Source organism: Fulmarus glacialis, unplaced genomic scaffold (assembly GCF_000690835.1).
Source record: "Fulmarus glacialis isolate BGI_N327 unplaced genomic scaffold, ASM69083v1 scaffold20016, whole genome shotgun sequence".
Lineage (NCBI taxonomy): Eukaryota > Metazoa > Chordata > Aves > Procellariiformes > Procellariidae > Fulmarus > Fulmarus glacialis.
Window position 1 is genome coordinate 17,673 of NW_009217737.1, and position 15,666 is coordinate 33,338.

General features: G+C 45.5%; 1 protein-coding gene across 1 annotated transcript; it reads right to left on the reverse strand.

The window, feature by feature from the left end:
- Positions 1-466: 466 nt before the first annotated feature.
- CLCN6 (chloride channel, voltage-sensitive 6) lies at positions 467-15,202 on the reverse strand (the record flags this gene model as incomplete). Its single annotated transcript, XM_009579794.1, has 22 exons — positions 467-547; positions 1,911-2,036; positions 2,702-2,809; positions 3,544-3,700; positions 4,551-4,708; positions 5,348-5,534; positions 6,157-6,263; positions 6,409-6,568; positions 6,682-6,835; positions 7,168-7,294; positions 7,648-7,774; positions 8,704-8,870; positions 9,126-9,239; positions 10,162-10,294; positions 10,943-11,001; positions 11,110-11,177; positions 11,785-11,911; positions 12,148-12,254; positions 12,669-12,735; positions 13,418-13,483; positions 14,032-14,097; positions 15,143-15,202. Coding segments are annotated over 22 exons (2,526 nt in total), but the record flags the coding sequence as incomplete, so codon positions are not given.
- Between the last annotated feature and the right edge of the window lie 464 nt (positions 15,203-15,666).

Sequence of the window (15,666 nt, forward strand, 5' to 3'; positions counted from 1 at the left end):
TTCTCACACAAATAAGGCAACAGTTGCAGGAACAAGGGAGGAAGAGGAAAAGGGAGACATACAGGAGGACAGGGAAAAGATGCTGCAGTTCTCTGCAGGACACAATGGAGCTAGATGGTTCTTTTTTCCAACCCTTAAAAAAGCCCAAAACAAAACAAAATAGCAGAACATACAGTGTCAGGACAACAAATGATGAAAGGAGATAACTGGGGCACAGGAAGAGAAAAAACCTGGATCAAGAGTGGTCAAACCAAGTGCCTGAGACCAATCAACAGCTCTGGGCTCAGGCAGCTCCTCTAATTCTCTGGCTAGCAAGATGTTTTCCAGCTCCCCAGGCTTGATATGCATGTGAGAAGCCAAACGGCAAGTCTTGGGCCTTGTGGGGTCCAAGCAGAATGCGAGCGCGTGTGCAGGCTTGGAAGAGGGAGGTAGCCACACCGACAGTGGGGCAGGGTGGGCAGGGGCATCAAATGGTCTGATAGTGTTGTCTCAATCTTGCCTGCAGAAATTCGTGGGTCAGGTTGTGCCGAGTGATTATCCCAACAATCTTAAAGAGGAAGAAAAGAGGAAAAAAGATACAAGTCAGTATCACAGATGTGCCACTAAGACGTGCATGGTAGAGTTGTTGTTCTTTCCAACCCCCAAAAAAGAGGGAATCTGCAAGCAGTTCTTGACTAATGCTGAATTAAAGTGGTTCACGTTCAAATCTTGCCAAAACAACGCCCCTCCCTCTCCCAGCACTTATCTACAGGCAAGACACTGCTTTAACTTTAAACAGACAACTTAACTGCTGCTATCGCGTCTGGACACAGCAGTAGTTACCCCTGCCTAGGAAGGGAAATCCTATCCATGTTGGACAGCATACGGATGTAACTAAATCCTTTGGAAAGCTAAAACTGTAATGGGAAATAACAAAGCTGTCTCTTATGGCTTCATTAGAGACATTTCTGGTATGCCACGTGACATGACTGCAGATAGCTCGTATCAGATACATTCTAGGAAGCTCTAAAGACCAAAACAGAGAAATGGTAAAGACTAGCTAAGTGGTGACTGCACACTGGCCATCACTAGGTGGCAGGTCACAAAAGGGACCCTCTCCCAGCCTGCTGGGGAAACAGTCAAACCACACGTTTCAGCTGATGAAACACCTCAGTGATTTTACACATTGAAAGAGTTTAGAACTAGGCTGCTCTCCAGTACTGCAAGAGCACCTTATACTAAACATGGAACGAATCAACCTCTCTTGTTTTCAACCAACAGGCTCTGCAGAGTAGCTATTAGGAACCTCAAGAGGCAGAAAAAGTGCTGCTGTCTCACAAGGGACAGACCAGTTCAGGCTTAAGGGAAACAGTTTCTCTTTATGTTTATAGGAAGTTACTGACACCTACTGACTATTCCTGAGCACTGTAGATGGCAAAGAGACAAGTACAGTGAATCAAGCATAAACAATTCAAAGACTCCTTTATTTGGCTGCTCCTTTGAGTAGGAACAGAATGCAAGTTCCCTTCCAGCAGAAAAACCTCCTGCCCCAATACACAGGAAATTCTGCCCTTGGCCTTGGATAAAGCTGTCAAAGAGGAAGCCAAATTAGTGGCCTCTGATGAGCTCAAGGCCTCTCAACAGGTACAAGACAGTAAGAGCTTCCACATGCTGCCAACCTGAGACAGGAGAGAGACTGCATGTCCTGCCCTTTGCAGGGAAAGTGGGAAGCAGGCTTGGACACAAAAGATGATAACAAAGTCACAGTAATCAACAATGCTTTAGGGCCTTGAGAAGATCACATTCTCATCTCTTTAAAGCATTTCTGTTTGATGTTAAAAGAGATCTTAATTCTCCCAAAGGTGGAAAGCAATGCAAAAAACACTGTGGCTTCCTTGCTCAGCCAAGACAAAATGGAGCTAAGGACTCACCTCTCCAACTGCATTCACAACCGGTAAATGTCTGAGTCCCATTGTCCTAAAGAGGTTGAAGACTTGTGACACATGAGTATTTGGAGAGACAGCAAAGGGTGATGGGTTCATGTATGGGGTGACATCCTAAGAAAGAAAAACAATTCCATTATTTACAAGAGGCATTTTCACTATCTCTGGGAATCACTAACAAGCAATTCCTACAATTCCTCCAATGCACTGATCTCTGGACAGGGTATTGGACTGTGGGCATCTTCTATTTCTCCACAAATATGAAATTATTTCAGAAACCTGAATTTATCACAGTTTGTTTGAACACTGTAACCCATGATCTTAAGAGGCCAATGCTGCAGAAAGCCTCTGAGCAGGACAAATGCAGGTCCATGAAAACAATGTATATTAAAAAAGCACTTTGGCCTACACAGCAACCTTCCTGTCACAAAGACAATGATAGGCCTGCCACTGACTGAGCTGCCAGCACACAATGTTCCAGATACCAGCAGTTTGCCTGTCCAATCTCACTCAGGCAGGAGTCTAATCTAGAAGGAAGTTAAACTAGACAGGCAACATCTTATTCTGAAAGTAAAGCACCTGTGTGCGATGTTACCTCATAGCAGGTATCAGGATTGATTTCCACATGCAGACAAGGCTGACGGAATGCCCGAGAAGTACAGAATGTTGGTTACTGCACCCAAGGGTGGACTTAAACGTGCTCTCAGCTTTTTTTAAAGGCTTGGGACAGTCCTAAACATGTATCGGGAAACACTGTCACATTGCTGTGCATCTCTTACCACTATCATGCGAGGGTTCAGCAACGTGAGATCCAGGTCATGGATATCTGGATAGCGGGGGTAATCCTCTGACATCTCTGCATGGGACAGACGAGGCTGACTTGCACTCTACAATTAAAATAAATCCCACTGAACCGATGAGTCACCATCCCAGACAGTACACAGGCTGCATGTACTGCACAGCAGCACAGCAAACTGCCTCCCAATCGCTCACCCATATCTCCTTCTCCTCCCATGCCCACACATACAACTTCTGCAGAGGGGCTCCTAGCAGCTCATCTCAGAACGCAGCAGTGCAAGCCCAAACCTATACAGGCGTTTAGCTGAAAGCGCAACAGATCTGCTCGCCAACCCCTGACAGATCTACACTCAACACTGGAGGGCAGCAACAAGTCAGCCTTGGGGAAGACGGGCCTCAAACACAAATGCTCATACTGATCTCAGTGACACAGCTGACACTCTCCTGGTACGACCTTGGCACGCAGCAGTAAAAACAGACAGTATGCACTGCTGGTTGCTCTATTTGTATCTAATATCTGCCCTCCATTCTCCAGTTCTGACAGGATTCCACCTGTATGCAACAAATGCGTCTGTTGGTTTATTTTTTAAACAGGGGCTGTCCTCTTTTCCTGGGGATGCTTAAACAGAAATTAAATTCTCTTTATTCCAGAGCTGCAAGGGAGAATTCATGATATCCGTCTGCAGCTTTTACAACACAGATGCATTCCTTAAAGTGTAAAAATAGGTAAATTCTTTTCAGCAGCCCATAAATATTGTTCCCAACCTTCTCAGCCAAGAAGGTAGGGATGTCTCTGCTACAATTCCTGATTAGGAAGACTCACCGACTGGCTCTCAGAGTAACAAACACCCCTGACAAGGAGGGTGACGAGCTGTGAGCGCAAGATCAAGCCATGGAAGGTCAAAGGTCTGAAGCGTTCCTCCATGGTCCACTCTTCACTGGGAGACTGGTCAGGGTACAGATTGGGGTAGGGAGTATATCTGTGACAGATTTAACATGTTATAAGTTGCACAAACTTAAGGAGAGACACATACACCTGCCTCCAAAACAACAACAGCTATTTCAGCTCTTTGCAACCTTTTCCCGAATATTTCAGGGACTCTGAATGTCTAGAGATAAGCAAGTCTTTTCTCCACCAAACAAAATAGCAGAGAGGGGTCAAGAGCTATTACCATGGGCAGAGTATAACAACAGCAGCAGAATGGAGACAGTCTCCTAACCCTCAATTTCAAATCACTTGCTACTAAAGCAATTTTCAGTGCCAAATTATTCAGATTCTAATAAAAGCTGAAGCATCTGGCGAAACACCAGGGTCAGGACTCCACTCATAAGAGTCACAATCACTAGGTTAGAAACTGATTCACTAAACTGGACTTCTGCTGGGAAGCAATCGCAATACAAGCCTAGTGACTCAGCCCAGTTGCCAGAAAGGTGGTATCAATATTATGGCACCAAGCCATTAGCTCCTCTCTTGGGAGAAGTGAGCTTTGCAGAGCCCTCAGGTTTTTGCAGACAAGAGGGCATCGATTTCTACAGACAAGATATTTCCCCAGGTATTCCATCCTCTCCAGGAAATATTTCTGGATAGGTGTTTAAAAGAAATTTAAGTTAACAGGTTGGACACCATCAAGGCAATAGCCCAGGACTCGGTCACAGGTGTGAGCCCCAGCACTGGCTGATGAGACCTGACCAGTCACTTCTCCTAAAACGTGGGTACTGTCACTGTTTCCTCTAACATATGGAATGACCCGGACTGTATGAAGCATCACAACACATCTCAACATATGGAAACACTCTGTTTCCATACATTTATGCCTACCAGGATCTCACCTTCTCTCTAGCATCTGTTGCAGCAGATCCTCCTTTTCTGGTGGCTCCTCCGTTGCTATGTGCTCATCACACATGTTGCGCAATTCACTTGAAGGGTAGGATTTCATGGACTGACTACGCTTGCGCTGCTCTCCAGCTCGGGTGAGGATGCTAGATTTCTGGATACAACAAACAATTTTCAGATACCCCCCTAAGCAGGTCAACAGTTATCCAAGAGCAACAATGAACTATTTGATCATAGCTTTATGTCACCAGATAAGGTGTTCCCTAGTCAGTGCTGCTGCAGTACTTATAAGAATAGCCAATAAGACTGTACTCTCCTTGGACAGAGAACCTGGAGTTTAGGAAATCAGGCACCCTTTTTTGCTAGAGCACGAGTATGCCACAAGCACGTTCACTATTCATTCTGACCTTAAATTTTAAGTTCCCCAAGAGACTAAAGCATCTGGCCCACTACCCCTCCTACAAAGGAGAAAAGCATTTAGGCACCTACTACTGAATTCAATTGTGGGTTCAGTACTTCAGTGCCAAATCCAAACTTTTTCCATGTCTATCCTAAACAGGTTACTTAGTCCGCTTAACTTTTGCCTCCAGGAAAATGTAGCCCACTCTTCTGCCTTTACCATGACCCAGAGAATGGAATGAAATCGAGTCCTTGAAAATTTTGTATTGTAGTAGGTACTTATCTCTGACCTAAATTCTGCACTGACAAAAGCCTAGGTAACAAAAAAAAAGGGCCTTCCACCTGCAAAACAAAGCTGTTTACCCTTCAACTTACCAAACAAGCAACTTCTTACCTTGAATTTGATATTGTTACTTATCAGTTGATTTCCCTTCATGAACTCCCTCTCATTGCCCCGGTTCTCAGTCACTACAGGGAAGGCATGATGGACAGTTGTGCGCAGGATGCTAACAAGGGACTGGATCCTGGTGTGTGGGTAGACATATGTCAAGTTGGGTTCCATGATATCGCTGGCTCGTAGTCTGAAGAAATAGAAATCCAAGATTGCTGCATGCACCATGTCAGCAACAGAAGGCTGGTGATGGACAAACAAGGAAACAAACCAGTCCCAAAACGAGATCCTGAAGGAGTCTGCTGCCGTTTAGTTGTGCCAGCTCCTTGTACCTGTGTGCTCACCTTCACTGCATTATTAGTCATGCTGGCACAATTGATTTTTTTTTTTTTAAACATAACATTGCATCAATGATGCACTATAGGCAAGGAAAAAGGTTCCAACTTATAACATAGAAAGTGTTTAAATACTACTGGGAAAAGACAACAGGTGGGAAGAAGATGAAATTCTGCAAGAACCAAAGCCCAGTGGAACATTTTCACAGAGCTCTTGGTGAACCTCACAAATCTGCTCCTCAGACCTCCACCTGTCCACCCCTCCTCAGAAAGGGCTCCAGCACCTCTTTCCTGCCACAGGCCTGATGCACAACCCCCAACTCCTCTCAAAGCAGTCCTCCTCACAGCTGCTCCTCTCAGAGCAGCCAGATGCATTGGCAGATGAAGCATCATCCCCCCACATTACAGCATTCCTTTTTGAGCAAGGACCCTACCACAAACTCTAACCCACAGCCCTGCCAAGAGAAGCAGCCTTACTTATCCATTTCCACCTCTGTTTCCCACTCCAGAAGAGGCACCCCTCGCAAGTTCACATGGATGTCATAGATGCCTTTGTTGAAAAAGTCTCCCGTCCATTTGGCTACCTGCAGAGCAAATGGAAGATCTATTGAGTTGTTGCTCCAAGTACAAGACTCCTTGGCTTATCATAGCCCTGGAAGGAACAGAGATTCAGGGCCAGCACATGTTCAAGCAGTCTGCAAGAAGCCAGAGCTAAGACCCTGCACTCACCATGAGGGTGATCATTATTGGGAGCCCATAGGTGATCTCGTTGGTGGATTCAATTAGGATGACGGTCAGGCTAATTGTCATGCGGACCACTCCTCCCAGGAATGCTGCTGCCCCAATCAGTGCAAAGGTTCCTGAGTAGATGTGATCCAGGCCAATGTAGCTAGGGCAAAACACAGAGCCCGAGATTAGAATAACCTGACTGAAAGCTCAGCGTGCGTCTGGAGCACATCTCTCTCGCGCACACACACACACACATACACACACACAATGCACCTTTTGAGGAGGTTGGCGACCAGGCGTCCGAAGGCAGCCCCACAAAGCAGTGATGGCACAAAAAGACCACTGGGCACAGAGATCCCGTATGTCCAGCAGGAGAGTAAGAAATAGAGAAGGAAGAACAAGGACAGTGTGACTGGGCTGAAAGTACCTGCAACACAAGAAGAATCATGACTAAAGGGGCACAGGTCTGTCAGACAAAGACAGTAATCTTGCACCATCCACCCCTCAGCTCACAGCAGGCTCATCTCACAACAGCTGCTTAGTCTCCCAGTCCAAACACACAAGAAGACAATGAATAAGTAAAAAAGAGAGGAAAAGCAGGCCTTTCTTCCCATGGAGGAGGCTTTCACCTGTTGTACTAGCAGTCCCCCAGAGCCATGACGGCCTGAGCCTTGTGGTTCTTACAACAAGGCTATTTCAAGCAAGATGAAGCTCTGAAGCCTAAGCATGGAATGGGGCACTGTCTCTTAGGTTACTCACTGTCCTGGTGGAAGAGCTGCAAGATAGCGGACTCCTGAGGGTTGAAGAAGAGTGTGGCCATGTCATTGTAGGTTTCATTTGGGCAGAAAAAAGTTTTGATGCTTGAATTCACATCCTCTGACATACCCTAATGCAGGACACAAAAGACACGAACAGTTAAAATCCACTCTTGAATGGGAATAACCCTTCTGTATAGGGCTGCCAGCCCACACTTTGGGAAGCTCAGAGCAAACATCAATAGCAGAGATGGGGCCTGCAACATCAATGGGCTCCCTGATTCACAGCTTGAGCTGCTTCACCAAAGTACGAAAGCACAAAGGGCAGCTTTCGTTATTACCCTAAGCTCCTGCAACGGTCCGTAGGCTTTCACTGAAGTTCTGTTAAGTACTGCATGCTATTAAAAGCTCATTACGTGCCTGTGCTTCTCTGAAGGGTGAACAATATGATAGGGACATGTAACCTTCACATAAGATCCCTCACCTGCAGGCTCAGAGTGTCATTGCCACTTTGACTGGTGGAAGACATCTGCCGGCACTCCCCCAGAACCATGGAGGCTACAAAGACCACGACTGTAGTAGTCAACGACAGCAGCAGGCTCTCCAAGACCCTGCAAGTACACAGTAGAAACCATACACTGAAGCCACACTCAGTCCTGTAACCCAGTCCCAGCTCTGCACACAACTTTGATAAGGTTGCAAAAAGACACAGTCACCACCGCCTAACATCAGAAGCAAGGGACTCTGCAAGTCAAGCTGAATTATGACTCGGTTGCCAGGGACTGCATTAACTCCCCTTTTTAATTGCCTGTCCCAAAAAGGAGCTATTTCTGCCCAGAGAACACATAGTAGTCATGTATAAAAAGCCACAGGGAAGGGTTCAGTGATGAGGCTGTTCACATGGGAACGACGGTCTGTAGATCCTTACAGGGTAAAAGTCTAGACAGGACTGGACAGGTTGATGCATAGTCTCTCATAATCTCTTCTTTTCTAACTGCCGAAGTACACTTTTTTTTTTTATACCTGAGCTTCTTATTTAGGAATTGTCTAGAGCAAACAAACAGCTATTTTCCAGAATTATATGGCAATTCCCTCTCTAAATAGCACAGATATTAGCTCAGTTGTGGATTTAATTAACCAAGATAATTATAACAACAAAAAAAAAAAAAAAAAAGAGTGGAATCAGCTATTCCTTCCACATCTGTTTGGACAAGACATACAAAAATACTGCATGGAGACAAAGCCCTGGTTTGTTCAGCTATAGCCTTTATTATAAAGAGCTCCCTTCATAGCCCTTGTAAGAGGGGGTGGCCACTCTCTCTGTACCACCAGAGTAATTACAAAATGCAGAAGGACTGTAACATCTGATTTCTGGTGTTCACTTTTAAGTTCTATGGAGGCTTCATTTTGTGATTTCAAAAATAGTACGTCTGGGATTTCCTCCAATGCCTCTCACTGCATCTTCTAGATTGATGCTTTTGCTTTGGGACACCGAATACACATCAGAGATCCCTGCACAAACTCAAGAGAGCCCAAATACCTGACCAGCTTTGGCTTGGGATGCACATTCCGCATGCGGTACTTCGCAAGTCTCTTGTTCAGGCAGTTGAAGGTGGCTCCGAGAAGGCCTCCTATAATTCCCATCAGAATAAAGAAGCCCAAGTCCACAGCCGTCCAGAGGTGGCATTTCTTATCAGACTCAGAGCACTACGTGCAGAAAAGCATAAAAAAAGCATTAGATAAGTTGCTGCAGTTTCCTACCAACGCTTCTGTCTCCACAGCAGGAGACTTTCAGCAGCTATGACCAAAGGCAAACAATTCTGTCTTAGGCTATCAATGTATTGCAGCTAAATATCAACTGCCCTTCACTGAAATACAAGCACGTATCGAAAAAACGGGAAGAAACACTGAATTAACAAGAGACTGGAGTGTGGTGGGGGAAATAACAGCACTAAATCTTACCTTAAACTCCCCAAAGTTCAGCAGCCCAGGGAGCTGGAAAGATCCCCAACTTCCGAACTGAATCCCAGAGCGGAAAAAATTCAGGGTGAAGGTGGCAGCCATGGAACAGAAAAGCTGAGGAAGTAAAAAAAAAAAAAAAAAAAACAGGAAGAACTAAACACTCCCAAAACTAAGATTGGCACAGTCAGCTCTTCTTTCAGACTTATGCCTGGGGAAGGGAACCTCAGAGCTTTCTCAAGCTTTAAGAAAATAGTCCTACTGAGGTTTAACGCCCATTCCCTGCTGCAAAAGAGAACAGGGCTAGAATGCACTATTATAATCATCTGATTTCGTTTCCCGCACAAGAAGTTGGGAATTTCACCTAGTAATTCTTGCAGCAAAAGCTTTTTTTTTTTTGTCAAAGATGCTAATTTTCAGTTGTATCAATTACAAGGCACTAACACAGCTTATTTAGAGTTGGAATTGAGGTCTCCATTGGCTCTGAGAGAGTTGCTATCTTGGCAAATCCCCTGGCTCCTTTTATCCCCACTGAGAAAGAGCAGACTAACCGAATCCCATCAACAGGGCATTTGGCATAAAATATGCAAAAAACCTAATGAAATCCAATACATTTTTAAAATACTGTCAACTTCATGAAAGTAGGTACTAGAGGCAGAGAAATTGGCAATCTGAAGGCACATGGCATTGCTGCAATACAGCTCCCCGAGGCAGAGAAAAGCAGAAAGAAATCTAGCACCTGTCTACTCTGTCTGCTCCCACAGGATTGGACTGCAAAGAGCCCAGGCACAAAAGCCTTTTGTCCCAGGTACACTAAATCTGCTGCCTACAGAGTTGCCCCATAGTTCCAGATAATACCAGACTCATCTCTGCTCTTGATCTGTAGTAATTCTGGAGCACTCAGAGCAGTCAATCTCTCTCCTGCCAGGAGAGCTCAGGAGGACACACGGGATAATCTGAATGCCCTCACAGACAAACCCTCCCCAAAAGGTCCAGCTCAAGGAAGAGACACACAGAAAGAGCCAGAGTCATTACTCACCACTTTCCATGTAAGCCCCTGATTCCAGAAGGAGGAACCTTCTTCCAAGCTGAAAAGAGTGCCCCCAATTGGGGCTCCAAAGGCAGCCGCAACCCCTGCAGCAGCTCCAGCAGATACAAAATCCCTTTTATCCCTGAAATGAAGAGGAAAACAATCTCAGTTTAACAAAGTAGAGCTCTGGAGGTGCTTAGGTTCTGCGAAGTACGAGACATTCCCATTTCTGGATATAGCCCAGGGACACAGGAGTGACAGCTGGGAGAAGTGCTGGCCATGGCAGGCAACACCACTTATTCAGTAAGCCGTTGCAGCATCATACTCTTTCTCTAGAGCACCAATACAGAGCAAAACTCTGGCACAGTATATGAGGAACCATCCCAAACTGTGGGGCTCCAGCATCACTTGAAAGAACTACACAGAGGGAAGGGGAAGATTTTGTTTGCATTCAGGTGGACCAGCCTTCTCTGGAGTATATCTTGGTCATAAGGGATGAGTAACTGAGCTTGTTCGCAACAATGAAGCCATTTAACCACTCAGATTCAAGGTTTTAAATGGATAGAGATTTGCTGAGTAGTACAAGAGAACATCAACGAACATGGAGACCAAAGCAGAGCAGCATAGAAGAATCAAGTCCTGGTGTTGTCTTGCTGCAGAATTAAACTGCAGGACACTAGAGAGAAACTGAAAAACCAACTGACTGATTCATCCCAGCCCGCCACCCTTCTCCCAAGGAACTCTGCTCACTCATCCTCCTCTCCCCTTTTCCACATCCTGGGTACAGTACCTGTCACTGCGGAAATAGGGAAAGTTAAATTGGATCTTCCTCAAAGAGATGCTCTGGAACTACAAACAAAGTAAAGATTTAGAAACATAGGAGATGGAAACTTACTCCTTACAGTACTCTTACAAAGCAGTGGTGTGACCAGGCCAGCGACCCGGGCCAGCACTAACCTGTGGCAAACCCGCACCCACGACAGCACCACTGTGAATCATTGGACCCTCCTTCCCGACAAAAAGACCTGGAAAAACAGGACTGATGAGGCAACACACTCCCGCCACCCCTCTCCCTTGCTGACAATGCCAGGGGAGATCATCTCACCACTCCCTGCCATGGCACAGTCCCCTGTGCCAGGCCTGCAGCTCCTCCCTCTTCCCCCAAGGTGAAGGAAGGTGCTGACCCCTGCCCCCTCAACTCCCCAAATGTTTGTGAAGACTTGCACAGACTTGGCACTCCAAGCGGGTGGAACCGTTCAAAGACAGCTGTTACAAGGGCTCTGAACTCTCCAAGTTACTCTGCCCTGCTGCCAAGAACATAGCCTCCTTCAGGCTGCTCTAGGCAACGTGTTCTGGAGAATTCTCAGGTCTCCCTCTTGGACTGAGCCACAAAAGCCACTTCTGACTAGCCCACCCAGAAAAGTACCTGTTCCTCCAATAGTCCTTATTCTTCTGTCTATTTTCTACTTTATATAAGCATTCAGGGCTCATCACTCTGCTCCAGCCCATCAAAATAATTTTACTGGAAAGGCAGGAGAAGCCTTTTGTGCCCTATGTACAGCAGGGACAGCATTTTTCCCCCTTCAGTGATTCCTTACCCCAACAAGATCAAGACACCACATCCCTTCTTACCTCCTGCCACACTGAAGAGCACTCCCATAGCTTTGCACACCACCGTCCGGAGACGCACAACCCCTGGAACCTTTACCCCGTTGAGGTAGCACTTAATTTCAGGAATTCCTGATCCAGCTGCTACAGGCTGCAGAAAAGAAACACTGATGCTGTGCTGCATTGATTTCATAGCTGACCAACAATATCTCATCAGAGAGCACAGGAAGGGACCAACAGACTCTGCTTAGCTAAACCAATTAGCACTGTGAAGCTAGTTTGATGTCTTGGGGCAGAAAGTGCTTCTGGCAAGAAGGAAACTTCTTACCCAGGACCTGTGTGAGAGCAAAGGGAGGCTGTGTAAGGAGCAGTGGACCTAAGTCTTACTTGGATCAGGACCAGAAGACTGGCAAGAAAAACAAAGGTCAGGTTGAACCCCAGCAGCTCCAGCAAGGACAAGGCAAGACAGCCTTTCTCAGTGCATTCTTCCACCGCTGCAGGGACGGTCAAGGAAAACAACAACGTTCCCCCCACTAACACACAATCATTCGGTACTGTCTCGGGGTCCCACTTGTATCAGAAGCCAAGCCTGCGCTTCCTAATCCAGCCAGGGCAGCTGACACAACCCATCAGGAAGCCAGGGTTCCTTTTCAGAGCTCAAGACTGAGCTACAAGGAAGGGAAACCACTCATTCTTTCAGGGATTAGCCTTTGCCTACGTACATGATACTGGAACCATTTCTTGGTTTCAAGGACTGAATTACATTAGCAGGTTGAAAACTTGATTAATCATTAACAACATGACTGATACGAGAAGTCTGAGTGTCAGCTGTTCTAAGCAAAACATGGCAACAGAAAGGAAAAGGTCACTTGAGTCTAACAGGAACCCATACACGAGGTAAAAGATACAGCTTTGTACCACCCGGAACTTGAGCTGGGTAAAGAGCCGTACGAAGAAATCCACAAAGAGGCCCACCTACGAAAAAACAGACAGATCTGCCATCAGAAATTACTACGTACAAGTAACAAAGACCACCCTCTAGGAAGTCCTACCAGAAGTATGGACACGTGGGGGGACGAAGGCGACAAAAGAAGCGTTGTTCAGAGTAAAGTAACTTCAGAAGCTCAGATTTGCTGCTTCCCTCGTTCTCACTGGGACAGATCCATCTTAGAATTATTCCTGAAGAGACGCATTTCAGAGTACTAATCTGGTAGCATTTTTAACACCCACCAGGGTACAGAAGAAAGCTGGTGTTTAACTGAGGCATACAGTCAGCAAAGCTAATTTTCAAACACTCTAGAAAGTACATATAGTGAAGCTAGTACTGCCGAACGTTAAAAAAATACAGTTCAACTGTAAATGGGCATCCTTTTTTATTAAGTGCTCACTTAGGACAAGTTTTCCTGTATGCAGAATTAAAGGATTTACCAGAATACTTTGCAAAGAGAGCACAGCAAGGTCTGAAAGAAAAAAAGACTTCCTGGAAAATAATCTAGCAACATCATGCTATAATTCCCAAAAGACAACTCCAGCTACTAAGCTCTCCACTTCATGAAAGAGTATGTTTCCTCCTCTTTACCCCTCAGCCATTGACTTCTAAATTATTCCTGCTTAGTCTCCTGAATTTTCCTCATTCCCCAAACAGCATGACCCTTACCAGTCCTGTGCAGACTCCAATAGCAAAAACCATCACCCACTTCACTGCTTCGTATCTCTGGGCTTTCTGTTTAGGAAGAGGATTAACAAAAAAAAAATAAGCCAAGTCAAAGCAACATAGAAATGGGGATCAGAAAAAGGCGGTTTTGGGCTCCACAGCTCAATTACAGCTAGAGTGATAAATCAACAGAAGATGGTGACAACAGCAAACTGAAAATAGGGAACTGAAAGCACTGAACATCTTGCTCACTTTAGACCTGAGGATCAGAACAGATGCTGGGAGCTATAATCACCACACATACTTTTATTCTTTTCATAGAGAAACCAAGAGAGCTCATAAAATTTCTTTCATAAAGAAGAAAAAAACCCCACAAAACTTCCCACAGCACAGAGTATTTAGAATCATAGAATGGTTCGTGTTGGAAGGGACCTTTAAAGGTCATCTAGTCCAACCCCCCTGCCACAGGCAGGGGCATCTTTCACTAAATCAGGTTGCTCAAAGGCCCATTCAACCTGACCTTGAACATTTCCAATAACGGGGCATCCACAACTTCTCTGGGCAATTTCCACAGTTCTAGCTCTCAAGCTAGTGAAAAAGAAAGAACAAGGTCCTACCTTGTTGTCCATGCTCTCCAAAACTTCCAAGTATGGGTCATTGATACAGCGATCATAATCCAAGCTCTGAAAGAATGCCAAAAGGTCAATTTAAGAGAATCAGCTGCAACAGATTGTGCAAAAAAAAAAATACGGATAGAAAACCTTGTTAAAGATTACAGAAGTCATTACCACCCCCACAGTAGGTTCTGCAAACAACAATAGCAGAAAAAAACTCCTGGAAACAACTTCACTTATATATTTCCAGCAGAGCCAGACCCTGAGGATCAGGAAGTGAAAGAACAGACCAATTTCACTGCCCAAGCTGAGGGAGATAGGGAACCAAATAGGAACACGACTGATTAATACAACTTTAAATTAAAGGAGTCACATTGTTCAGATTTAGACTTTACTTCTTTAAGTGCCTCCAATTTGACAGTGCAGGGGATAACATTAGATCTTTCTATTTAACCTCTCACTACAACAGGATAGATAGGAATTCCTCTCCAGATGAACAGCACCAATTCTTAAGCAGGGAGTTAAAAGCAATACAGAGTTGCCCAGTTGTACTCACAAAGTACCACTAGCTTCTCTCTACATCAGCTTCATCTTTTCAAGCCAAACAGGCTGAGCTGGTGACACCCATGCTGACAGCAACTGCTCTAAATAGCTCAGGGCCACCATACAGACATGCAAAAATCCCCTGTAAGAAGCAGGATCTGATAGCTGGGAAGATCTGCTGTGAGCCAGCATGACAACAGAGACAGCAGTAAGGCAACAGTGACCCAGTAGCTACAGATGCTTTCTACAGTCATGAGAAAACAAGACCACTAGAGCCTGTAAATTAAAAACGCACAATGCAGCAGACTCTGAAATTGAATTTTCTCAACAAGAGTCTAACTTGAGCAGCGGATGTTCAAGCTCTACTCACAGGGCTTTAACCCAGAAATGTATAATGATGAAGAGCAGTTCTTTGCAAGCGCAGCAACTCTTGGTATTTCTGCTGATGCCAATGCAATCTAACTAGTGATGCGTTGTGAGTACCTGTCCCATTACAAACTCAAACAGATTGAAACTTTTCTGCAGTTCTTTTCACATTAATTTCACAAGCTGCTATCAGTTAATTTCCCACCTCATAGTCTTTCCGTGGAAGGATCTCATCCTCCTCTTCATGAGTTTCTCCTAGGATTGTCTGCAAAACAAACGTGGGAAAGGAAAATCATCAGGGGAATGAATGCCTGTACGGGTGCTCACGAACACTGGTAGCAAAGCCAAAATTAGAGAAGGCCTATGCCACTACTGCTTATAAAGACAGAGTATGGATTACCAGACCACCACTTACTTTGGGGTAACCGTATAGGGTCTTACTTAAAGCTTGCCCCTCAGCAAAAATACACTACATTCCTTCTATATGGGAGGTCCCCGCAGCATAGTAAAGCAGAGCACTAAACCCACATCCCAGCTTCCTTCACAGCAACAGGTTACAGGGAAGCACAGGACAAGAAACTTGCACAGACAGCATTCTCCTACGCCAGGCAGCTGGAGAGAGCCCCTGCCCGAGCCACTCCCCTCTAATGGCTGCAAGGGGGTGCCGTACCCGGGACGAGCAGCAGCACAGGCTGAGGCACCGGCCACAGGGGCTGGGATACCAGGCCC